We start from the raw sequence: 24,911 nt of genomic DNA, 5'->3' as shown, positions 1-24,911 counted from the left end.
CTGCATACTTTCGCTGTTCGGTGAGCCATAAGTATTGAGCGCACAGGCCTCAAACAAAAGACACTTTAGCAGGGAGTACAGTTGCCTGCTAGCTAGTTAAAACCAGCTAGATCAGATTAACATATTAGCATTGTGCCAGGGCGTAAATTCGCCGTCCTGCTGACCACAGCTCAGGGTTAGACCCCCCCTCCCCAAATATACTGCTAAGCAATCCCATTAGAGCTACTGGCTCCAGACACTTGTGTCTCACTTAATCCCCTTCATCTCAGGATGCTAAATAGGATACAGTGCACACAGCTGAGGACAGAGGCCCTATCAATAGCAATGCTGATGCTAGCTTTGTAGCCGTCAGCACACTGCTTTTTAGCAGCTGAGCAGGGATCAGTTCTCATTTCATCGGTATGAAAAAAACTGCAGTTTGTTCACCAAACATTTTAAGAGGTGTTTTCACTTTGCTTTGGCCCCAAGTCCTTCTTTTCTGTCTAGGCTCTTGCTTCAATCTCTGCTATGCATTAGAACTTAAGTGCCTGTCTGTCATATCTCTCTCTTAGCAACTAGCACTAATATAGATATCCTATCAGAGTATACTGACTATTTTTGTCTCTTATTGTTTTTGGGTCTCTTTTGGCTGTACAGTTCTCATGAAAAAACTTTTTCTGTTTGTGCGGTGTGGCAGCGATCTATCCGATGACTTGACTGATAGCCGTGGCTTTGAGCCCATAAGCGTTGGACCTTAATGGAGGACTAAATCGCAGCAGTGCCAAAACACAAAAAATCGCGGCTGTTCTCCTCTGGTGACCTTGAGCTCTCAAGTCTGGACACATTGCTTTGTTTTTGTTTTGGGGGGGATGAAAAAATGTTAAAAAAATGTAACCTTTTATGTTCTCCCTCCCCTGGTGTTTTCTTTAGCAGCGAGGGGAAAACCGTGACATATCTCACCTCGCTGTCTGCTCATTGTGAAAATTTGCGTATGCTTTAACCTTGAATTTGTGTGTGACTCTGACTGGAGGGTTTAAACAAAATACAAGTGCACGAAGAGGAAGAAAAGGCCGCCGCACAGAAACAGCAGCAAGAAGGAGAAAAATAATAAATAACTTAACGTCTAATTACACATGTATGTGTGTAGCTGCAAATTTGGACTCGCGTGTTTGCCCGCCTGCCTCGGGATGCTCGTGAACTTTTTCCCTCTGGTCACATGACTTTTGAGGTTGACAGCGTAACAATTGAGCTTTTTTGATTGGTAGGAAACTGCGGGTAATAAAGGATAGTCATTCAGAATTGAGAGGGGGGAGGAATAAGAATGAAAAACAGACTCATGAACACATGAATCTCACGTGTTTACCCACCCCAGACTCGCAGGCAAACACGCGATAATGAGTAGAAAAGCTTCTAATGGTATTTTTGGAGATGTTCTCATAATGTAACTCAGCAGTTTTCAGCCAAAACGCAAATGCTTGATGGTACTTTGGAGTTTAGAAAGAGCGCACAAACACAGTTGCTTTCAATCCTGTCGTTATTATCCTGCCATTAAGAGCCCCCCATCCCTCAAGCTCTGAGCATCTGATGATTTTATTATTTTTTTGTTTTATTTTTGCTTCATAATGAACGTTTTTACCTTGTCAAACTGCCCGCAGCCTGGACAACTTCGGCTGCCCGTGGCGACGTACTCGATTGTCACACCCACATATCATGAACTGAACTCCTTCTGGGAGACGCTCAGGCAGTTTTAAGGTCGGCTGTATGATTTCATTCATTGCATTGTTAGCGGATGTAGATGTGTTCATTAAATGTGCAGGAAGGTGCTGCTGCTGCTGTTCTGAATTGTATGTATTCCTCCTGTTCCCCCCGAGGGATGGTACTGAATGGGGAATATTGTGAGATTTGCCATTGATGTAGACAGTTTTACTTCTATTGCTTGAGGAAAAACAAAATCTGACTAGAAAGGATTAAAAAAAAGTCAAACAACAAAAGGACTAAAAGGACTTGTGGTTTCTTTTGTGTCTGAGACTGGCTGCTAGGTTTTTGATTGATGTAATGGGGATGATTTGGTAAAAAGAAAAGAAAGAAAAAATGACAGAAAAACAACGGAGCTACTGAGCTGCGAGCGGAAGACGCTTTAATTTACAGTCTGAAGCAAGTGTGAACATCTGCGAGAAATGCCACAGACGCAGACGGGCTCATGCGCCTCTCACACTTTGTGAGTCACACACGAGGCTGCGACCACAGCGCAGATGTCACGCTGTTTTGTGGAAAGGAAAATGGCCTGGTCGTTTTTCAAAGGCGTCTTAGTCACATTCGCCACTTCCATTGATAAGATCGTCGACTGGATTTTTTGGCCGCTCTCCGGTGGAGTTAATCACTCGTCTGACCGGGAATTTAACCAACACCGTGTTCGCTCAAAGGCCTCCCTCTGCCTCATTCAATGCGACCCTCTCACTCAGCACTTGGGTTTATTATTAAATAAGCTTTCCTCTGCCCGATAAATCCGTGCTCCCGTGTGGGATCTTGTATCGTCTTCGTCCACAGATGGATGAGTAACTAAACCCAGCCCAGGTGTGATTGCGGGCTGGCAGAAGGAATTAATAGAAATGAGAGCGCGCAGAGACCAGACGTGCACCTGCACACGCTCTCACTTCCCTTTATGAATAAAAATTAAGGATAGTTTAGACAACCATAAGCCCCCAAAGATTAAAATAAGGCACTAAAACCACACCTGAGGATACTGAAACCTACACTGCTGCTTTTTTCTGACACTTTAGTTCTCTTTGGCGCTAGTTCACTTTTTGTGTAAATGCGTCTTGGAAAATACAGCTGAAAACAGAAGTGTCAGCCAACTGTGACAACTGTGGGCAAGACGAGTGAAACTCGGTGTTTGATTATGAAGAGCTAAAATTGTTTGATTACACGTCTAATATCAGAGATATGTTAATATAAGACAAAGAAGTCCCCCCCCCCCGACGCCGCCAAAACAGAAACGACCGAAAACAAACCGATCATTGACAACTTTAGTGTAGTATTAATGTGTGTGTGTGTGTGTGTTTGTCTGTGTTATTTGCAAGAAAAGCTGTAAAAGTGGGCGAGTGTGGCTCAAGAGTTGGCAGTTCGTCTTGTAATCGTCCTTGGGTAAGACACTTCACCCGTTGCCTACTGCCTCTGGTGGTGGCGCCAGTGTCCGGCAGCCTCGCCTGTCAGTGCGCCCCAGGGTGGCTGTGGCTACAATGTAGCTTGCCATCATCAGTGTGTGAACGTGTGTGTGAATGGGTGGATGACTAAATGTAGTGTAAAGCGCTTTGGGGTCCTTAGGGACTAAGTAAAGCGCTATACGAATACAGGCCATTTAAAAATGTAAAAATACGGTTAAAAGTCCCAAATTTATGCCCTCCTTCATATTTTTTCATCCAGCATGCCGGCCTGATTCTGGCCCCCAGGCCTAACATTTGACACTCAGGGTCTACACAAGTTTACACAAGCAGGAGCCAGGATAATGAATCCATAAACAAGATGTGTCCAGTGCATACACACATATTTACAAAATGAATGGTAAGAAAGTGCGAACATGGTCAAGTGCATCCCCTATATCATTATGAAGGGGGCGTTTAGTTATGTGAAGCAGAACTTTGCATCCTCAACTGAATTTTTAATTTATTTTTGTAATTAATTCTTAAAGTTTGTACCTCAAAATTTTACTTAATAAATTTAAGTAATTCTGACTTATGGATGGAAAAAAAGAGGAAAAATCTGTGGCGTGAACTAGCTTCCATACATTTGTGCTGCAAAGTTGGGAATTTTAACAGGTAGCCGTAGGGGCATGACTAATTCTTCACACCATTTATACTCAAAAATCAGAAATCTCAACTTCTGAGTCAGCCTATTCCACCAGAACATCCCATCAAGTCAGATTTCCAAATCAGAAAGTTGAGGCACCCCCGCTAACCCTGACTTAACCATCCAAGATGGTGGAAGTGCAGGACAAAAGTGTTAAAACTGTAAAACTTGTAATCTGTGCTCCAATTGTTTGTGCATTTGTGATTTGCTAAATGTTGAGTACTGATTCGGGCTCGATCCGTGAACATGCCGTAGCCTCATTTTTGGATGCAATAAACAAGACATTGAGCTGAGCTGTATGAGTGTGGGTCAGAAAATTTTAATTTTCAAAAAGAATTGCTGTCAAGAGCATGCCAAAGCAACAGGTGGCGCTATGAACATAACTATTTAGAAATGTTGGCCCATAAAAAGCCAACTAATAACAACACGGTGTACAGTCACATCAGAAAAGCAGATAAAGGTGCACGCCTAGGATGTTTTCCTTGTCCACATTTAAATGCAGATCATCTTGACCCTGGAAGGACACTTTTAGAAGCTTCTTCTGTAGTGTGGCCTGAAAGGCCGAAACACATCAGAAATGCGACATTTACCAAAATAGTCTAGTACATTATAGTTTCAGTCATTTCTCTGGTCCTATTCAGTGCTTAGGCAAGCAATGCTCCTGATTTACTGAGTGACCTTAAACACTGTCACAAAGAATGTCCCTGTTTCTATAGAAATCCACAATCAGTGAACTAAAAATGAAGAAGCAAACCATCTTTGTGATGCACTCTGAGGCCCTCACAGCAGATAAACTCATTCAAATTAATCTCATTACAGTTAAATAAGACAAGGCGGAAATGCAGAGCATCATAAGGAGAGAATGGACACAGCGGCCATCTGGTAGTAGTGGCGACAGCCAGCGATGATGCCAGGCTCGGCTACGGTGACAGCATCCCTGGCGAAGACAAACGACTGAAAGAGAGCAGAAGACGGATGGTGGATGGGAGCCAAAGCAAGAGGACACAAAGTTCAGTCATAGGGAGGTGCGCTGGCCATGAGCCAGCGGGTGGACCTGATGTGTCTGACTGCCAATAATCTCGTTATTGTATATGTGTTCATCATACTGTATCTGTGTTGCAGTTACACAAACACACCTACATGCACAAATACATACACAGTGGCACAAATACACTCTATAACCCTGCTTGTATAAACATTAGGAATACCTGCAGAGTATCGTGTGAACAAATTCAGTTAAATAACCACAGGAGTCCCTATGTGGAACATCACATGAGCTTTATGTCTGGAGTTCCCAGCGGTGTCAGATTTTTCACAGAGTACATAAATCCTTTAAAGTGCTCGAGAAAAATGCTACGGTGAGCTTCCACAGTGATAGCAGATATGATCGACACCACAGAGGGGAAAAAAAGCTACTTAATGGTGCAATTTTTGAGTGCAAGAGTCTATTTTGAACCTCAATATGCACTATATTTATATTATTTTATATGGGTTTCCATGGCCGAGCAGCTGCATCCAAGCATTACATCACCAAGTGCAACGCAAAGTGTCGGATGCAGTGGCGTAAAGTACGCCACCACTGGACTCTACAGCAGTGGAGACATGTTGTTTACAGTGACGAATCACGCTTCTCTATTTGGTAATCCAGCAGATTGGGGATGGACTCTTCTTGTTCCAGAATGGATGCACATCAATGCACCAAAGAAAGGACCATAATGGCATGGACCAGCAAGTTTGGTGTGGAAGACATTGACTGGCCTGCACAGAGTCCTGACCTCATCCTGACAGAACACCTTTGGTTTGAATTAGAGCAGAAACTGTGAGCCAGACCTTCTCATCCAACATCAGTATCTGACCTCACAAATGCGTTTCTGAACGATCAAAAATTTCCATAAACATTCCTCCAGGTCAACATAATATTAAACCCTATGGACTGAAAACAGGAAGCGTGAAGGGGTGAGGGACAAGAAAATACTTTTGGCAATATAGTGTATGCTCAGTTTGATTGAAGCTAGGATTTGGAAACTTCAGTTTGTTGCAGGTTAACAATTCCTTCAGTTTAAGTCCTCAAAAATGATGTAACTGCACATTAATGATCCCATGCACTAAGCATGCAAGCAAAGAGTGCTTGCATGATGTACTAGACTACAGTCTGCTTCTGTAAAATCAAGGCTGTTGTAGTTAGTGTTATAACGAATCAAGGAATGGTATGAAATCTGATGTTCAATATATGAAAGAATGCTAAAAGCTCCGTCGAGTGTGTGTGTGAAAATCATTTCCTAAAATAGTTTGATTTCCAGTCTGCTTTAAAGCATCAACACATCTGCTGAGCGCAGTAAAAACAGGTCTTAAAGCTGCAGAAAGAAAACAGATGCATAAATCTCCCGTCAGATGTACGTCTTGGGCCCTTTGATGAGGCTAAGCGATGTATTTTTATAGGTTTACATCACTAGTCTCTGGCCTTGCACATCATGTACACTTTGTACCACTAAATGCTGGCAACAATACAGGAAGTCTTCCGGTCTTTATGACTTCCTCCATGGTGCGGTCCACAGGAAGCTCGATGAATGTAGGGCATGGATGAAGCTTTTGTTCCAGAAGCACATGTGGGAACGGTGATGTGGGCACTACTCCATGCTTCAAGAGTGATTCCTCAACATTATTCACACTTATTCTATTGCAGTACTGTGCAAAAATCTTGAGCCATCCCTCGTTTCTTTATATTCTGCTTCCAAGGAGGTAGATTTTCATGTGGTTTTTTAAAGTGCTCTCGAGCAAAACATCTGAAGGCTTTTCTGAAATCCTTTCCAATGTTGTTTTTCTTTGGACATTGGCTGCTTTTTCACTCATTTTCCATCCAATTTGCTCCAATTTCTTTTATTGAATCTGTCCAAACGTATCAGAAGGGGGGGGGGGGGGGGGAGCGCTTCCTTAAGAAATAGGAAAAAAAGAAAAACAGCATGACCTGACGCGGGACCTGAGATATTCGTCTTGCACCTCTGTTGATCTGTTCAGGCTCTCATTCTTGCAGAAAGGAAACAGAGAAACGGTGAAGGTATGCCAGATTACACAAGAACTGGACTGACAACAAGTGGCAACAGGAAGTGATGAGTCCAAGTTTGAAATTTTGGGTTCAGCCTAATTTTTCAGCACGACGGTGATCCCAAAATATCCCAGTGCACACGATGCCAATACCTGGGTAGCAAAAACACACAGTGGAAAACTATCAGTCATGGATTGGTCTGGACCTCAAGATTATTGAAGCAGTGTGGGATCAGCACGATAGAGAACAGAACAAAAGGCAGAAACATCCAAAGAAGAGCTTTGAATGTCCTTCAAGAAGCCTTTCTAACTATTCCTGAACACTACTTAAGGATATGTCAAGAAAGCTTGACTAAGAAAGGACTTTTCATGAGAGGTTAGAAACAGCTATGCTCTTTTTTCCTTATTCCCCCTTACAGTTAGCCACATTAAACCATAAATAAGCCAATAAAACCTTTGACTACAGCCAGATGCAAGATGCTTCTCTTAATCCTACAACGTTCCTGTATTTGTCTCCATGTATATATGAGCCTTAGGGCAAAGTTAATCACTGCAGACTCAGTAAAGTAAGTTTACACACAGTCATGGTATCCATGTGTGTGGGTCCATCCACTACATGACATCTGAAGCCATCTGAGCCACAAACACCACAGCCGACGCAACCATTTTCTAATGTATTTCCAGTTCCTTTTCCTCACCGCCCCCTCTTTCACATAGTGTACATAGCCAAACAAAAAGCCTTTCTCTGTCTTTCCCTCCCTCCCCTTCCTACTCCCGACACCACCCAGCTCTCACTCTCCCTCTCAGCCGACTCGTGAGAGACTGTTTGCTGTGATTATGGATTTGTCTGGGTTATAGGATGCGTATGAAATTAGCTCTGTCACTCAGGAGCTGGCTGGCTGGACTAAAAATGGGGAGGTGGAAACTGTAAAAAACAATAAGTGCCACATGGAGGGAGTGAGTGAGGGGAAACGAGGGGAAGAAGAAGAAAGGAGGAGGGAAGTAAGGAGGGGCTGCGAGGCCTCAGTGCTTTATTTTCTTTGAAAGCTCCCTGAAAACCACAGACACATGGTACAGAATTCCCCTCACAGTAGAAGTGGGAGGGAGGGCCAGCCTTTGCAAGAAAACACCACACACACACACACACACACACACACACACACACACACACACACACACACACACACACACACACACACACACACACACTGATAGAGAATATTTTAGGCGAGCATAGAAACTTGGAATTGTGTGAACTCGACACACAACACTCAGCTAACACAAAAGGCAGCACAGAAAGAGGGTGACTTTGAAGGAGCCGGCAGGCCCACGCCTTTACATGCCAGCACATGGAAACCTCATAACATCAAACATCATATCACCTTAATACCTCTCAGCTCTATGGGAAAGTGGACAGTCCCACTTTCCACGGGTATTGGTAGAGAGTTGGAGGGGGGTGTTAATCCAATATACAATGTGTTTAACTTTGACTGGCAGGTCCCCTCCAAATAAAAAAAAACCCTCCCACTTTCTCATGGCTTTGGGGCCTCTTCCAGGGTGTAGATGGAGGACAAGTGTAGAACTGGAATTTAAGTGGAGTACTGAGAGAAGGTGAAGGGTCAGGTGTGAATGGACTTGTGAGGAGCTGTGATCTGGGTTTAGTGTCGGCACAGCATCCCCGAAAACTGAACGCTTGATTGTCTGATCGATAAAGGAAAGGAATGGATTTAAAATGATTACTATCTGTTGCAATGATGATAGAAAATTGATCTTTGTGAATTCATTTTACTTAAAAGTCATGTAGTGGGCCAACAGCAGACCCCCAGGATGAGAAGTGCAAAGCCTCTTGACTTTATCACATTAGATAATACAGTGGATGAGCCACGCCATCTAGTGGAACATCTGTGCTCTTGCTGCAAAACCAGATCAGGTCACTCAATGTGTGCTATCCGTAAATTCAGCTAAAACTGACAAGACACAGAAGAGTAGCAACAGAGTGATGACTACATCCTTGTGATTGAAACTAACTAAATGTGTACTACATCTGCATTCCCTTTACGGTTTAATTCGAGACAAATAGGGTAAATAATGGAGCGTTTTAATGAATTACTCTGTGTAAACTTATGAGATCGGTTGATGGAGTTCAAAGAAGCCCCACTTGGGCAAAGGAGGATCAAGTTTTCCATCTCAGAGACCGGCATGCTGAAAGCGTGAATGTAAGCTCAAAAACAGGAGATGGAAAATCTGTGTCAGCACGCTGAACAGCCACTGCCTGCATGGAAATGAGGACACAAGGAATACAATCCATTTATAAAAAGCCTCAACAATGACCTTGCTCTGTTTTCCCTCTTTCTATTTGACATTATAGAACGCAAATCATTTGCCAAACGACTCAAAACCAACGCTCAAAAAGCCACATTTCACGTCTTCTCGGTCAGAGCTGGAGTAATTCAGTGAAAAGGCTGCGTTATCATACATTCCCAGCACGCTGAGTTTTCCACATCATCCAGAATTCCAGTAAAGCACTCTGCTAGTCATCACAAATTACTGGTTTAAACAATACTGAAACAAAGAACAGAAACGCAGGAGAGCTGATGCAGCATTAGGAAAATATGTTAAAGCCATTCAGTTCATTTAAATATCTAGACAGGAAATTATACATCAGTAATACCAGGAACAGACTACAGAGCTTTTCTGAACAGACTATTTTTTTCTTTATTATTTAAACTAGAGCAACATGCTTTTGGCATCATTCATAATGTGGATAATAAATATTGCAACATCAGCATACTGCAATCCAGTGGGATCTGGGTGAGTGCTAAACTCCTGCACCTCATGCACTACACCTATCAGTTTAACTGTAGGCACAAAGATGGCTTTATAAGCTTTAGTAACCAGGCAGAAATGTAATGGGTCACATGCCGTCACAATTCACAGGTTATTGGTAATGTGTGAAGTGCACAAAGAAAGTGATTAGTTTTCTTGTCTTTTCTTGGCTGACTGTATTGGACAAGCTAGTGAAAATTGCAATCCACTGAGAAGTCAGGGAGGTTCACGAACATTCATATTCAGGACAAATGAATCTCATTCAAGTCTAAATGAATGTGTTTGAGTTCCGGAGGATTATGAGTGCATGGTCAGTGGTAATCATGGCCATAAAAAGCATGAAAATATGTAATTTCACTGATCATGTTACTGATGTTAGCATAACAGTAATAGGAAGGCCAAAACCACAGCTTCCTGATGTGGGGGTCAACCAATAGGATCACTCCATCTATGATCATGAACATTTAACAGGGGTGGGCAAAACATTTTCCCAAAGAGCCACCATTAGGGCCTGATTGTAGCAATTACTATGATCAGTAACTGTTTATAATACAGAGATTAAATTCATATTGAGCAGAAGTTTAGCTTATTGGTTGGGTCATCCACAACAGTCCCCCATGTGGCCCCTTGGGAAAATTGTGCCAACCACTGCAGGATCCAAGTGGTAACATGGATAGCAATGCAATATTTCAAACTACCTCATCATTTGGTATTTCTTCGTCATTTTGTGTAAAATGTATCATCATGAAGAGTCTTTTGTTAGACTTTGCTGAATGGTTTGAACTGAATGTTTTTCAGTACATCAGGAGCAAGAACTATGGTGAAGTTGTAAGTAGTGTGCATGGAGGTTATGCAGTGGAAAAAACAAAAGTTCTTGTAAAAGACAAATGTGAGCTTGATACATTACGTGATCATTATTTGCAGCTCATCCATCCTTTGCTGGAGGAGCTAAAATACTATTTAGAACATTTTAAGCCAAAAGGTATTTCTAGCTTTATACTTAAACCTGCTTTGTTAGCATTAAGTATCAAAGCTAACTGGTTTTAGGTTTAAGACTAATTGGTCAAATTGTGCTTTTGTTAGCTAAACCTGACCCATTAGCTTTTGTTCTTTGGCTAAGTGGTTCTTGTTCCTAAAGCTAACAAAGTGGGTGTGTATGGGAACATCTTACACATTAGTCTTTGAGCCTACAAGTCAGGTTTAGCCACAAAACCTACTTTGTTAGCTGGCACTGGGCTTACTTAGCCTAGGAAGAAAAGCTAATTGGTTATATTTAGAAACAAAGAATACTTTGTTAGCTTCAACTATGAAGGCTACTTAATCTTTCACGTTTCCTAGGCCTTGCTTTTTGCAACTTTAGTAAAGTCCCAGGCTTTTAAAGTATTGGAAATGCTAGCCTAATTATAAAAATTACCAGGATGCTCAATACCACCTCCTCACTACATGAAAAGGTGAGGACAGATGTTTGAAATATTCTCATGAGATCTCATAATTTCACCAAACTACAGAGACCTTTTATGTAATTAGACACTGAGGTGTTTTCAGAGGGAAGACAGTTTCTGGTTGCAATGACGGTGCATATTTCACATTTTTGAAGCTAAATTAAGGGTATTTTCTGTTATCGTCCTAATATTACATCTACTATTACAGTTACATTACTATTAAGGGTCTTTATAGTGTTTATCCTTAAAACTCTGCAGATCACTGTCCAGTTAGTCCTCTTTGTTGCTGGGTACTTATAACCTAAAACAATAAATTATAACAAAACAAACAAAAGTAAATTATGAGCCTTTTAATTTGTATGGTGCAGCACATACAGAGGAGCATCACAGCAGATATACAGACAAGAAACAGAACTGCTCATCTCAACGATGCTCTTTCTGCCAGCAGACAAAGATTTGCACAGCTGCTCATCACAAATCTAGCATTTAAACATCTGCACATTTTAGTCAATTGGCTCTTTATGCTCCATTTCCAAGGTGAGAAGACCGATCAGCCCGTTGCACGCATAAATCCAGTTTAAATCTTCAGCAGGCGCGAAGAATGTAAACAAAAGGAAACAGACTGTCACTGTTTAAAGCTGGTATCAGGAGCTATAAACTTCACTAACAAAAGTACCCTTGAATGTAAACACGGTTTAATCAGCCATTTATAGCTCAGCCCTTGTAATAGTATATCCATCAGCTCAGTCATGTTGTTTAGAAATGTTTGTTGGCACAAAAACACTGTCATGTGTACTTTTCCAGCTTTTATTGGAACTGTTCCAGCATTTTTATTGTTTTTTTTATCTGGGTGAGGCAGGTTCACTGACTTAAAGGAAACATTTTCAGTAGAAGTTCGTAGGTACTCCATCTCTAGCAAATCTTTTGTAAATGCCTGACTTCCTACTACACTTGATAAAACTTCAGAGCCACCGCTTTCCTCATTATCTGGAAAAAAAATCTGTTTTTTTCCATTCATAATCGGCTTTTTCGCTTTTATCCGCCTTGTTTTTCTCTGTGCCGCTGAAATCTCCCATCTCATTATCAGTATTTTCCTCAGAGTTCTTGGTCATGTTTTTCCACTGTACTCATCATCATCATCAGAGTTTAAATTCGAACGGTTCATCGCTTTCTTTTGCTCGGTCGTAGCTGTCACGTTTGGAAAATGATCCATATCAGTTGGCCTGTCAGGAGATTCTGTTGTTTCCATGACACCACTGAACGAAGCACTTCCAAGAACATCGGTGTAAGTGACGGCTTTAACTTCGGCGGGGCGCTTGGGCAGCCTGACTATGGCCACAGTGTGATTGGTGAATGTAGAATCGCCGAGCTTTTTGCTGTTTCTGTGTCTTGCCTTCGCGTGTTTGGCTCTCACGGAGCGGCTGGTGGAGGTGTGGAGCAGGGTTGCCTTCATCTCAGCAGGTTTGCTTTGGTTGGGTGTCCTTAGCTCTGATTTTTGCTTTGATGCAAAAGTGAGGCGCCCCGCTGACCTCAAATGAGCGGAGGAGACTATGTAAGATGCTGATGCTGGATCTTGCATCGGGTGTTGCCACCATATTTTGTTGCGAGCCTGTGCTGTCGTGTTTTTTAAGGACTTGAATCTCCGGAAAGTGTAGGGTCTGCTGCTGTTTTTACCAGGTAAGACTAATACAGAATCCTCTGCTGTCTTTAAATATGGTTTAAGGTCAACACTGCTCAACTCCTTTGGAGTCCATGTTGATGTATTGCTGCTGCCTGGCTCAGTTTGATTGGAAATTTTGAAGCTTCTCGGTTCTGAGGTCTGTCGACGTCCGACTTTAATACCATCAAGATCCTGCTGGAGTCTGGCAGATTTGTCCGGTCCTTGAACTGAAGGTTTGGCTCCCTCGAGTGGTCGAGAGTCGGATCTTTTTGGAGCTTTTGTTATTTTGTAGGTTCTGAATTGTCTGTAGTTGAGGTTTCTGTCCACACTAGGGTCACGTTTAGGTGTCATTACTTGCATAAACCCTGATACAAACAGCGTGGGTGTTGTGACTGGGATTAAGGTGCTGGGTGAAGGTGAAGAATAAACTACAGGGTTTTTCTCCAACATTACCGGTGGTGTTGTAGTAATAGCAGATCCTCCTCTTTGGCCAAAACTGTACCTTTGGAGCAGAGCAGGGTAAAAATTTGACATTTTAAACTTATAATGTTTCATGTTCTCAAAGCTGTGCTGTTTGGAGTTTGGCTGTTCTTTAAAGGTGAGAGCGCGTGGCTTCTTTACAGCTTGCCACACAGGATTTTTAAACTCTTTGAAGCCAAAGATACTTTGTGTGCCCCCTCCTGGTTTTTGGATTGGCACCAAATCTCTTGTAGTTGCATTGACTTTGCTGACTGAAAGAGGTTCCTCACTTCTGGTGGCATACCCGTGTGTGGAATAAATGTGAGGTGAAGGGGAAAAACTTGCCATATTCTTCGTTTTTACTGGAGCAAGATGGAGATCGGAAGATTGTTCTGTGATGTGAGGAGGAAGAACTAAGCTGGAGATGGGTCTTTTTAAATCTTTGAGCATCTGTTCATCATTCTGAGCCGCACTAGTATGATGATATGGCAGATTGGAAGTAATTTGCTTGGTTGTATCTTTTGTGTTATAATACCTGGATCCAAATCTGCTGGCAGCAGGTACATCAGAGGGCCTTTGATTATCTGATGTAATGAAAGCATTGCTTTGTCCACTTAAAGCCTCTCGTCCATCTCCCACAACTCTATTAACTGAGGTCTCAGGGCCCTTGAAAAGATACGCTTGCATCTTTTTGTGTCTTTGTGTCTGATCGTTGCTCATTGAGTCTCGCCCATGGGGGGAATCTGTGATGGATGATGTCAGTTTTTCTGCGCTTGGGTTTGTGTTAATAATGGGGGTGTTTGCGCCATTGCTGATTGATGTTGCGTGAGGAGCCAGATGACTTGTAGAGCTGAGAAAATTGCTTGATTGACTCCCTCTCCATGTACTCTGTGCCCCAACTGCTGGAGATTCATTTGTCTCTTTATAGTCACTGTAACGCCCCCTTGGTGTTTCCCAATAACCACTCGTCTGGGATGAAGAAAGAGAAAAAGAAAATGGGTTTCCAGGAGATTTATCTTCATCCGTCCTTGAAGAATCAGTCTTTGCAACTTGTCCTCTGCTGTAAGGTTTTGGAATATATTTCAGGTCCCAAATTTTTGAAAAACTCAAGCTTTGGTGACTGCCAGCTTTTTCTGTAGGTGGTTTTCTAATAATCATTGACTGGGAATCATGAAAATTTCCAATTAGGGCTTCTTTCTGAGTGAGCGTGGGGTCATTCCCTTTGGACCTCCATCTCTCTACGCTTTGCCCTCCGTGCTGGGGAGAGGATCTGCTAGTTAAAAAGCTGCTTGCCGGCCTCGCTCCATCTGTTCTATGGCCTCTCTGCACTTTTATTATTCTCACTCGAGACTGCCTGCTTGCTGGGCTGTTTTGACCGTCACTGTAAATACCTTGTGTAACCTGTAAAGGTTTTGATTGCTGATCAATGATTGACGGAGTCCCTCTATAATTTCCACGCGTCTTAGTTTCGTCATCAGTTCCAGTGTGAAGTCCAGTTTCTGTTGACAGCAGACCAGTAGAGGCGGGACGATGTTGCCTATACGGAGTGTAAAGTTGTCTCCAGGCGTTGTACGTCGCTCCATTGTGCTTCTGAGTTGCTGTGTAACTGGCTGAAAGTGAAAACAGATAGAAAATTATAAACTAAAATATTTTACATATCATATAGCCTGGCAATTGGATGACTGACAACTCTAGCAGGTTTAAAGCCCGTGTTATGTCTTCTTGAAAGAGGTCTGATGACCTACATGATTGCCAAAGTTTCACATAATGACGACATTGTATCTACAAGTAATCCCTTTGGAAGCTCTGGTTTCAGGCTGCTGTCGATTCTCAGTTTCAAGCTTTCCCCCCTCATTACACTGTTAAAATTTCAGGCAAACACCCAGATATTCAAGGAATTACAACTGGTACGAAACAACAAAGTTTTATTGTATGCTGATGATATCCTACCCTCTCTTTTAATGCTAGCAAGGAAAGCCATGGTGAAGTGGATTGGCAAGGATCATCACTACATTTCTATGTGGAAATCTCAGAGGTTGTGAATCTGGAAAAGCAGCATCTCATCTCTTTGACATAGTTTCTTTTTTTGCTTTCGTTTGTTTACTTATATTTAAAAATGTAATAAAAAGAACAGTGTTATGCAAACTTTTCACCCCATGTACCAAAAATGAGAGCTTCACAGGATATTAAACTGAATACATTTTATATAACCTTAGTTTTATATAGAACCAATTTGATTTAACTGACATCTTAACTACGACACTTACAGCAAGTTATTATTTTCTAGAGGAGTCTAAGTCACGGTGACCTGTTAAAATCTTTGCTCTGGAAACAGTCAAACATCCACAGGAAGAACAATCTAAACACAACAGAACTGAAACACTGAACACAACACCGCAGAATTAAAGATGGGAAGCTAAGCAGTCTTGTTACTGCAAATGTTTTTTCATAATTATTAAATGAATCATGTTTGCGCCACTATATTTAATAAATAAACATTAGCTAAATCCACCGATTCAAATTAAATTGTTTGGCGTTTATAGAGTTTGTGCCGGTGAGATCATCTGCTGCTATGCTATCATCTGCTATTCAACCCTTCTGTTTGCAAGAGGAATCAAGTCAGAAGAAAGTTAGTCTTTAGAGGGCGCTCAGCTTCAGAAAGTGGATGAACTTGGCAGTCTGCACCATGGTCCTGTGACTTGTGAGTCATGCAAAATTCTCTGGCATCTTAGATTAAAAACTGATTCCTGACTGTAACACTTGTATTTCATAATCTTCCCTTATATGATGTAAGATTACTGTTACTGAAGATGAAATGTTTATTTTCTTCCCTCACGCCAGATGGCTGCCCCCCCACCCCTGTCTGAAAACCCCAACAATCTTCTCTCTACTATTGCAGGATTTTTACTTTTGCAATTTAAAGTGACTTGAGGGGACAGTTGTTGTTGATACTTTATAAATTTAAAAAATGGAATCAAATTGATCTTATTAAAATAAGATCCTTATCTAAATGACCTGGAAACTGTTTGTGACATCCCTGATAAAAGTGCGTTCTGCCATCATTGACACCATCAGCTTTGTTGAAATAAATACTATGACTCTCCAGCTAACACATGCACAGCAAAACCCCACAACAGCCATTAGGATGAGCATGCTTGGGCTCACCTCTCGCAGAATCTGGGCACACAATAAACAGCACGATGGCTGCACAGATCGGCACAAACACAAGGACTCTGGAGAGATAAAAAATTACACCCAAATGTAGATAGATAGAACTGAACTGTCGTCACAAATAATTGCTAGTGCTTTTCAGATGTTTTATCTGCATGTGCAAAAAAACCCCACAAAATACTGTGTACCGTTTACCTCAGGTGAGGAGCAAAGTTGCTGAACATGATCAGCAACTTTTTTCCAGGTTTATACGACTAGTAAAAGCTGCAGCAGCGCCGTTAGTCGGTATCTTTTACTTGAACCATGTAGGGGATCTTGCAGCTCTGCTGGTGCTTGTCAGTCTGATTGGAGGCAATACAGTTCACCTGGCCTCAGGTGACCAACTTCCTGGAGCTATGAGCAAAGGGCTATTTGTTGTTTTTCTGACTTCAGTGAATTTTATGTAAAACATTAACTTTCCTTTTTTGTCTACACTCCTCTTTCCTTTGAAAGGCCGTACATTTCCCCTTCAATTTACTTATCAGCTTTTAATTATGACAATAATAAATTCAAACTTTGTTGTTTTTTATCAAAAGGCAAATCACTAAAAATCCACAGAAAGCTTCAAACTGTGTTTTTTTAAAAATGTGTTTATTTTTTTAAATATTAAATACTTTCATAAAAACAAATAAAAAAAAACAATAAATATCAAAACAGTTGCATCTGTACATAAGTGGGGCTGAAAAGGCTGCTTTGGCATCGCATTTGGCTACACAGCGGCCAAACAAGGAATCAAAACATTCACAGTGTCCACATGGCTTTATCATCATCGCCATCAAGTCCATTTTAAGATGATTCGTCACTCATACTGCATTACTCTGGGGCCATATGGGCTGCTCAAAACATGTGGCAGGACATCATGGCGAGGGCCCTCAGGTCTTCACTGGTCATACAGTCTTCTGAAAGAAAGAGAGAGCACATTAGAAAACAATGAACAACTTAATTCAATGGAAACCTCCCTAAAGTTAAAGAATGTTGTCATTGAATGGATACACATGCCAGTTCTTACAAAAGGTACCGAAGAAAGTGTGATCAAACCAAACTATAGTGTGACTAAGTTTGCATCTCTTTACAGCACTAATCATTTACTTAAAATAAAAAGTTGGCTATTATTTTCCTTTTAGTTCCTATAGCAGTTGGATTATTCATGTGAAGTTTTTTTCCTTAAGATTTCAGAATAAAATCACTAAATGGACACAAACTTGAGATTTTTAGATGATATTTTGACAGTCTGGTTTCGCTGATACTTAATCGAGGATAAATCTGCCAGTGAAAGTATCATAAACCACAATCAGGGTCTCTCTTACCTTCTCTTCTCTGCTGGCCCTTGCCGTTTATCGCCTGCCAAACTTTCTTCAAAGACCGCCGGAGTCTCCCGCCTCCTGTGCCCGCGGAAGACTCGCTCTCCTCGGCTGGAGTCTCGGGAGCTGTCGCTTCCTCCTCGTCCCCTTGAACCTGATCGTCCACGTCGGGCTCGTTGAGGAGTCCCGCAGCCGTCAGCCGCTCCAGTGCGCTCTCGTCCACCCTCAGCTCGGCTCGGATCTTCCCATGATCGGAGATGGATGTGATGTGTCGGCACAGCGGGCATACGATCAACCTGCCAGCCCCCAGATGCGCATCTCCGGGTCCCAGGGGCCTGGACAGGGCCAAGAGGCAGCTCTCGCAGAAGCTGTGCTTGCACTGGAGCTCCCGGGGACACCGCCGACCCGCGTTGTAGGTCTGGTAACAAACCCCGCACTCGAGTTCCTCTGCGCACATGTCGTTTTCTGATGCTGGCGTTTCGTCCTTAAAGTTTGAATGAACCAGAAGGCGAGTCGCTCTCAGCTTTATTCAAACTGCACCGAGAGAGGCGGGGCGTGGACGTCCTGTCGGAAACCTAACCTTTCAGACCCAACTAAACACGGCCGATGAGTCACAAGCCCCACGTGATGTAACGATACTGCTGACAATGACGCCATGAGAAGTGGTTCCAAAACACACAGACACCCACACCCAGCTACAGTAACACAGTAACAAGTGTGTATCTACACAGAATATCCACATTAAACATACAGAGTTTGTTTTCATTCCTCCTTGTCTCTCACACACTCCTCTATCACTGTGCAGTACATGACAGGCAGGAGGGCAAGATACAACAAGTCAAGCTGTGTAGACATTTCTAATAGTCCCAGGAAGTTATCTTCAGAGATCAGAGAAATGTCTTTCACATATCAGACTAGGCTTTTCCTTCTTATCTAGTTGTGTATGTGTGTATATGCGTGGGTGACGTCGGCTCTTCCCTCTCCACAGTAATCCCCCAAATAAAACTCCTCCTATCAGATAATCCAGCCCTAACTCCTTTCATGGTGATTTCCGCTGTGCCACAGTCTCGGCCAAAAATCACAAAGCCAGAACCTCTCCTGTTCTCTCCGTTTGTGTGTTTCCTGTGTGAGTTGTAGAGTCTTTTGTTCTCTCTGTTCTTTTTACGCCTTCCCACTTTTCCCCCCTGCATTGATCTTACTGTACAGGGTATAATTATGTAAAGCACCAGGTCTCTTTCTTAATACTCAAAGGAAAATGGGATCATATCCTGTGAAGTATTTCGTTTTTGTTTTTTTTAGAAAAGGGGTGTTTGGGTTTTTTGTAATGGGTATATACATGAACCACTTTTCACCTGTTTAACTACAGACACACAGAACTTATACTGAAATGTTACGACTAATGTTTCAAGTCAACAAACCTAACCAGGAGTGATGCTCACTGATGCAAATATCCAATTAGTCAGTCACATCGCAGCAACTCGATATATTTAGGCATACGCCTGCCATGTAAACTGGAGCTGCCAGGGATCGAACCACCTGCCTTCTGAATAGTAGGCCTGGTCTACCTCCTGATCTACAACCAGACAGATATAAAGGCAAAATGGGCTCTAACTGGTTTGCTCATGCCTACTTGAGAAGTAGGGCGTGTGTCTATAATTTTAAGGGCTTTCTGAATCTTGCACAACCAACCTTTAAACACAGCATGTGTGATACAAACAAACTACGCCAACGCCAACGAACACAAGGGACAGACCTCAGGTGGGTTACATGTCGGTTTCACTTGCTGTTTACGCTTCAGTACAAGTTTACAGTTTTATTTGTCATATGCAGGAAACAGCAGCACACACTTTATTCCCGGTAAGCAAAGCTAAGTGAACAGGTACCTTCCAAGTAATATAACAATAAACTAAATAGTAGGTCAGATCACTTAGATCAACATGGGTGTGTAAAATGAGTGAAAAAACACTTTAAGATCAACAGTTTAGGAAAATCATATCGAAAAATCTTAAGTCACAAGTTAAACTGTCTACTGTGAAAATTCTCCACCTGAGCTGTTTCAGGTTTCTGAGCTGGTCAGCAGGATCTCAGTAATGCTAAAGAGAAAGGAACCAGCCGTCAATTAAAAACCAGTGATGGTCTTTGCCTGCATCTCACGTGTTTATATCGCTGTATTAATTACAAAGGTGTAAAAACTATATACCTTCCAAACCGATACCAAAGTTTCTCTGTATGTGAGGAAACCTCTATGATGATCAGTTTCTCCATTTGAAGAGCATGAGAGGTGGCCACTGAATGAATCAAGGAATCTGAGCATGTATGCTATGTATAAACTGCAAGGATGTTTAATAATTTCAGCCTAAGCCCTACTTTCTATTTTAAAATCCCAACATGCTGACTGTGTGGAAGCATAATAACATGATACGCAAGCGGAGTAGTGCAAGTCATGATCGAGAGACACCAATCTGTCATTTTCTGTCTTTTGTGTCCTGGTTACCTTTACATCACTGAGGGTTTAATTACTGCTCAGCGAGCCACACAGGTGCCTCACTGGGGACCAGACGGATAAAATCAGGAGAGACTGAGCGAAAACAAAAGGTTGCCAGTCAGCTGAGCTCAGACATTATAAACTCGCCTGATTAATGTGCACCGTAACGAGAACAGATCTGTACCGACATGAGAGAAACTGCGTGTGCCTGTGAAGAAGAAGGCGCCGGTGTTGTAGGTGGGAAACAAAGGTTCCTTGGATGAGTGGGAAGCGGAGCGCAGTGGGTAAGTGACTCTCTGATCTCTTTTACGTTTGTGATGATGGAGCGCTGTGTGTTACTCTGTGTACAGTCCCAGCAGGCCCGCTCGCCTAGAAAAGAGTTCACTTAAGTATGCATAGCTGTCTTCCACAGGTCGCTTTCATTCACTAAAATGCTTAGTTTGGCTCTAAAAGTCGACTTTCTGTTCTCATTGCATGAATGTGCTGATGACTTATTGAAGAAAGGCTTTCAGGTTGCCATGGACCGATTCAAAGGGGACCCGGTGTGCTAAGCAACAGTCCCCCACTGAGTGTGTGTGGCTTACCTCGTCATTGTCCCGTGCGAGACACAAATATAGAAAAGCAAAGCGCCAGTAAAGCTACACAATTCTACTGATTCCTTTCATAAATCACAGATCAAATGACATCAACAAATGTTACAGACTGTCAGTGTGTCTGACCAAAAGGTTTTACGCCTTAAAGTAAAGTATTGTGTATTTCCTTGTATCGTTTTTATGGTATATACAGTGCCGTGGGAAAGTCTTGACTGTGCCATGATTGCTTTACATTTTGATACCAAGGAGCCAGAGTTCTTGTAATTTTTAAAGTTGACTTGAGCAGTATTTCTCCACAATTTCCAAAGGTCATGTTCAGTCCAGTCCTTATACCTGACCATTTCCAGAGGAGTGGTTTTGTATTAACCTCTTAACACTCACCTGTGAACCACTCAAGTCTAAAACGTATCTAACTCGAGGGATGAATGGTTTTTGTGTCTACACATAACAGAAAACTTAAAACATAAAATGGCGTGGTTTTTGTGAGTGAGTCTCAAAGACCTATCAGCCCAAAGCTTTGCATATTTCAGCATGGTGTGCAGTGTGTCCTCAAAAAATCTGAGGAAACTGGGCAAAAGAAGAAGCAGCAGGTCTAAAAAAAACTATCTACAGCAGATGCTGTTCAAACCTTCTGTGTATTACAAACAACCAATTACAAGAAAGTTGCCTTAAAGAGAGAGGCACTAAAAATGGGTTGTTTTTGTCACAGGATGAACAGCGGGGCTGCACTTAAGTATAAGAAAAAAAGCATTATTTAAAATATAAATTATGCAAAGCTACTGTAGTAGAATCCAAGAATCAGAAACTGTGGAAATGAGCATAACAGTTTCCCTGAATTTGACTTCTGGCAGCAGCTTCTCATTGCAGACAACCTTATCAATCTTCACATCTAATGACAGGAAAGCAAAGCAGGGCATTTCCCAAAAAGTCTTCTTCCCATAAAGATTTTATTTGACTCTAACACAGCCACGGTGTTAAAATGCTGGGCTGCTGTGTCAATTCAACACACCTTTTGAAAAGAGTCTTTGTGTTAGAGATCCACTTAGTTGATTTAAAATTACACTTCCATGAAGTAGAAGAAAGCCGGTAAAAGCCAGCCCAACAAAAACGCTGGGTCTTACATCACCCTGAGTTCAGTATGACATCACTCAGTAAATAAATAATGACTTCTGGCTCGGTACACGCAATCTGTTTGCAACACAAACCGCTTCCCCTAAGTGCCTCCAAATACAGTAATTTTGATACCAACATTTCTTATGTTTTCTTAATTTAAAAAAAAAAAACAGCTGCTTTGAATGACTGAAGTGGAACAAGCCTGAGCTGGGAAAAGACGACGTGCTCTGACAAACACACACACCCACAAATGGAGAAATCTTAGAGTGACTGATTACTTCCTTTCCCGACTATTTTGTATATTTTTCTCTGACTGTGTGTGTGTGTGTGTCTGTGCTATCTAGCACGCACTCAAGGGCAAAGGTGATTGTGAGTAAGTGAGGGGGGTGGTGGATGGTGGATGTGTGAGCGGTTAAACGGATGAATGCTATGACTCATGGGCCGTGGAATCTGTTCATGAAAGTTAAAGAAACAAAGGATCTTTGGGGGAGCAGATCCTGATGTTTCTGTCTCACGGAAAGTCGACATGAAGTTTATGTTGATCATGTTTTCTCTCTACAGAGTTTAACATCTTTAGCTAAAAACTCATCCCCGACTTGCCTCTCGCCAGTTCTTCTACATCCACCCACTCCCACACCATGTCAGGGCATGTTGCCCCAGTGCCGCAGAAGGGGGATCCCGCTGCTGCTTCCGTGCCCAGCCGTGGCTCCGGTCCAGGGGAACCCATGGATGTGGAATGCCCCATCTGCTACCAGGAGTACAACTGCTACAACAAATGCCCCCGGATGTTGGAGTGTCTCCACGTTTTTTGCACTGAGTGCCTCCAGAGGATCCAGCTCTGCCCCCCTGACGCCCACAGCCCACAAGCCATTCCTTGCCCTCTCTGCCGCCATCTGACCCCACTGGAAACCGGGGATGCCCTCACCTTACCCTGCAACTCCCGCATCCTGTCCAGGCTGCCCCCCGGGGCCTTCCACCTGCCCATGACTGTGACCTCGCGGATGGCTACAGTCACCCAGAGAGTGGTACTCTCCATGGAGGGCAACAGCAACAGGGACACCCGCTTCATCATCTTACCCACCGTCAGCCTGCGGGTGCAGCAGATGCACCCCGAAACCCCTTATGGCACAGCGCCTGGCCTGGTGGGCGAAGAGGAGATCATACAGCAGAGCAGGAAGACGCTGTTTTGTGTACAGATCCTGGCTGTCATCTTCTGGGTGCTGTTTGTGATCACTTGTGTGTTCGGGGTGGTGTTTGGGCCACATTTCCTGAACAGGAAATTTTAGAGTTACAGAAATTGTTTGCCAGTCTTTTTCTATTAACATGCTTTTTTAAGTGTACTTAGCATTCACCCTGTAATCAAATTAAGTTTTTACTTATTAGAGCTGCTCCTTTATTCAAAAGGGGTTGCTCCAGAAGACAGCTCTGCATATGGGATTTGGTAGAATTTTTTTGTGTTACAGTGGATACCCTTCCTGACACAACTCCAAAGGAGTTTGTGTCTCCTCCTGATCTTGAACTGGTGACCGTTCACATTCAAACTACTACACTAGAGTCCAATCCTTAAATGTGTCCTTACTGAATGCCTTAAGTACAGATTTTTAATCAGTGATAGCTTGATAAAGCGTGCCCCCTAGTGGTTAATAGGGAAACAACCAAACCCTAAGGTTTCTTTAATCGTTCTCATCATGCTTATTATGTTTGATAATATCATTTTGCAGCGGCTGACTCTGCTGCCAAAGAATAAATTAAATGAGGTCCTCAGTCCTTACATCAGTCCTTTACTTTGTGCAGGGTGTGCACATGTTTGGAAATCAGTGAAAGTGGCCTAACTTTAATAATCTACTTGAGAACGCACATGTATTTATTTCATCAGTGTGCACTCATTTCTCTCACCTGTGATGTAAACTACAGCAAACGTAATTGAGCATACAAAAGTTTGAACCGTACCTCACACAGAAACTTCAGTACACAGTTATAACTGTTTTTCTTGGATGAACACATCTGCCCCATTATGGAGATTAACTTTCATGGTAAGTGATATGATTTCTCTGTGCTTAATATGTTGGTATTATGTTTTGTGAAGTTGTAATTATTAAAGGAAGGAAAATGAAGTATTGAAGGAGGGCATGTAGAGGGTTGGTGGGACAGAGGAGGAGATAGCTGCAAGAAGATGATTAGCAATGAATAAAAACATGAGTACACATGAGTTTCTTTTTAACCTGTGGCTAGACAAACATTGTGCTGATATTAATTATTAATTTCTAGTTTTAGGTCATTTGAAACATGAAATATGCACTGTGTTAATAAAAAGCTCACCCTAAGCACTGTATTCTTCTGTTTGACATTGCCACCCAATTAAACATGCAGTTTGTCCCATTAGTGCCTTTTGTCACCCAGTGTCCAGGTTTCAGTTCATTTCAAGGGTACCTGTGGCTCAGGTGTGGGTCAGCAACGAATCAGAGGGTCAAAAAACAGAGCAATTACCAATAAGTGATTTTAGATATTTTCCAAAAAGTTATTTTAAATTTTAAACTATTATAAATGACTTATTGGCCTATAATTCCCCCCCCCCCCCCCCAAAAAAAATGTCAAAGATGTCTCTCATGAATGATGTCATGGCATTTTGACTCAGAAAGAACATTCCTGTCACTAAAAGGCTAAAATAAGCTGCAGTCAGTTTTTGGCAGAGTTACTGTTATATAGCTTTTATTTATCCGGATGCAAAGTCTCATTGACATTAAAAATGTCATTTTCAAGATCACAATTCTATAAAGATAGTTCTTGTGGCCAAAAAGGTCTGGATTCATTATAATGTAGACACAATAACGCAGATTCATGAAGACACTTGCAAAATAGGTAATTTCTTTATTTTATATATAAAGGTACTGAAACCTTCGTTACCCTTTTGCATCCATCGCAGTGGTGTTAATGTTAGAGAAAATGGTGCTTATG

The 24,911-nt window shown here is 42.2% G+C and overlaps 3 protein-coding genes across 6 annotated transcripts; 1 reads left to right on the top strand and 2 right to left on the bottom strand.

Annotated features, from left to right (window-relative positions):
- Positions 1-4,609: 4,609 nt before the first annotated feature.
- Positions 4,610-16,820, bottom strand: LOC113018739 (uncharacterized). Of its 3 annotated transcripts, none has more exons than XM_026162070.1 (4): positions 16,621-16,820; positions 16,420-16,487; positions 14,646-14,864; positions 4,610-4,779 (listed from the first exon to the last, which is right to left on the bottom strand). In XM_026162070.1, exons 1-4 carry the CDS (start codon positions 16,647-16,649, stop codon positions 4,625-4,627), a joined length of 471 nt encoding a protein of 156 aa, XP_026017855.1. In that variant the 5' UTR covers positions 16,650-16,820; the 3' UTR covers positions 4,610-4,624. The 3 variants fall into 3 exon arrangements, with proteins under 3 accessions (XP_026017855.1, XP_026017856.1, XP_026017854.1); XM_026162071.1 differs by lacking the exon at positions 4,610-4,779 and adding an exon at positions 11,471-11,718 and having other exon boundaries at positions 16,621-16,819; XM_026162069.1 differs by lacking the exon at positions 4,610-4,779 and having other exon boundaries at positions 11,471-14,864; positions 16,621-16,817.
- A 326-nt stretch (positions 16,821-17,146) lies between these two features.
- On the bottom strand, positions 17,147-18,331 carry LOC113018741 (RING finger protein 227). 2 transcript variants are annotated; one of them, XM_026162073.1, is made up of 2 exons: positions 17,772-18,331; positions 17,147-17,360 (listed from the first exon to the last, which is right to left on the bottom strand). In XM_026162073.1, the coding sequence occupies exons 1-2, from the start codon at positions 18,220-18,222 to the stop codon at positions 17,302-17,304; spliced, it is 510 nt and encodes a 169-aa protein (XP_026017858.1). In that variant the 5' UTR covers positions 18,223-18,331; the 3' UTR covers positions 17,147-17,301. The 2 variants fall into 2 exon arrangements, with proteins under 2 accessions (XP_026017858.1, XP_026017857.1); XM_026162072.1 differs by having other exon boundaries at positions 17,147-17,363; positions 17,772-18,322.
- A 4,071-nt stretch (positions 18,332-22,402) lies between these two features.
- On the top strand, positions 22,403-23,445 carry LOC113012437 (E3 ubiquitin-protein ligase rnf152-A). The gene has a single exon (XM_026152656.1). It carries the CDS (start codon positions 22,595-22,597, stop codon positions 23,240-23,242), a length of 648 nt encoding a protein of 215 aa, XP_026008441.1. The 5' UTR covers positions 22,403-22,594; the 3' UTR covers positions 23,243-23,445.
- Positions 23,446-24,911: the final 1,466 nt, after the last annotated feature.

Source organism: Astatotilapia calliptera, chromosome 3, assembly GCF_900246225.1.
Source record: "Astatotilapia calliptera chromosome 3, fAstCal1.2, whole genome shotgun sequence".
Lineage (NCBI taxonomy): Eukaryota > Metazoa > Chordata > Actinopteri > Cichliformes > Cichlidae > Astatotilapia > Astatotilapia calliptera.
The sequence above is the reverse complement of the archived record's forward strand: the minus strand, read 5'-3'. Positions and strand labels throughout refer to the sequence as shown.

Coding starts and splice junctions, on each gene's coding strand:
- LOC113012437 (XM_026152656.1), top strand. CDS start 22,595: ATGTCAGGGCATGTTGCCCCAGTGCCGCAGAAGGGGGATCCCGCTGCT.
- LOC113018741 (XM_026162072.1), bottom strand. CDS start 18,222: ATGTGCGCAGAGGAACTCGAGTGCGGGGTTTGTTACCAGACCTACAAC. Junction 17,364..17,771: donor GGGCCAGCAGAGAAGAGAAG/GTAAGAGAGACC, acceptor TCTTTCTTTCAG/AAGACTGTATGACCAGTGAA.
- LOC113018739 (XM_026162069.1), bottom strand. CDS start 16,649: ATGTTCAGCAACTTTGCTCCTCACCTGAG. Junction 16,488..16,620: donor AACTTTGCTCCTCACCTGAG/GTAAACGGTACA, acceptor TTATCTCTCCAG/AGTCCTTGTGTTTGTGCCGA. Junction 14,865..16,419: donor GTGCCCAGATTCTGCGAGAG/GTGAGCCCAAGC, acceptor TTTCACTTTCAG/CCAGTTACACAGCAACTCAG.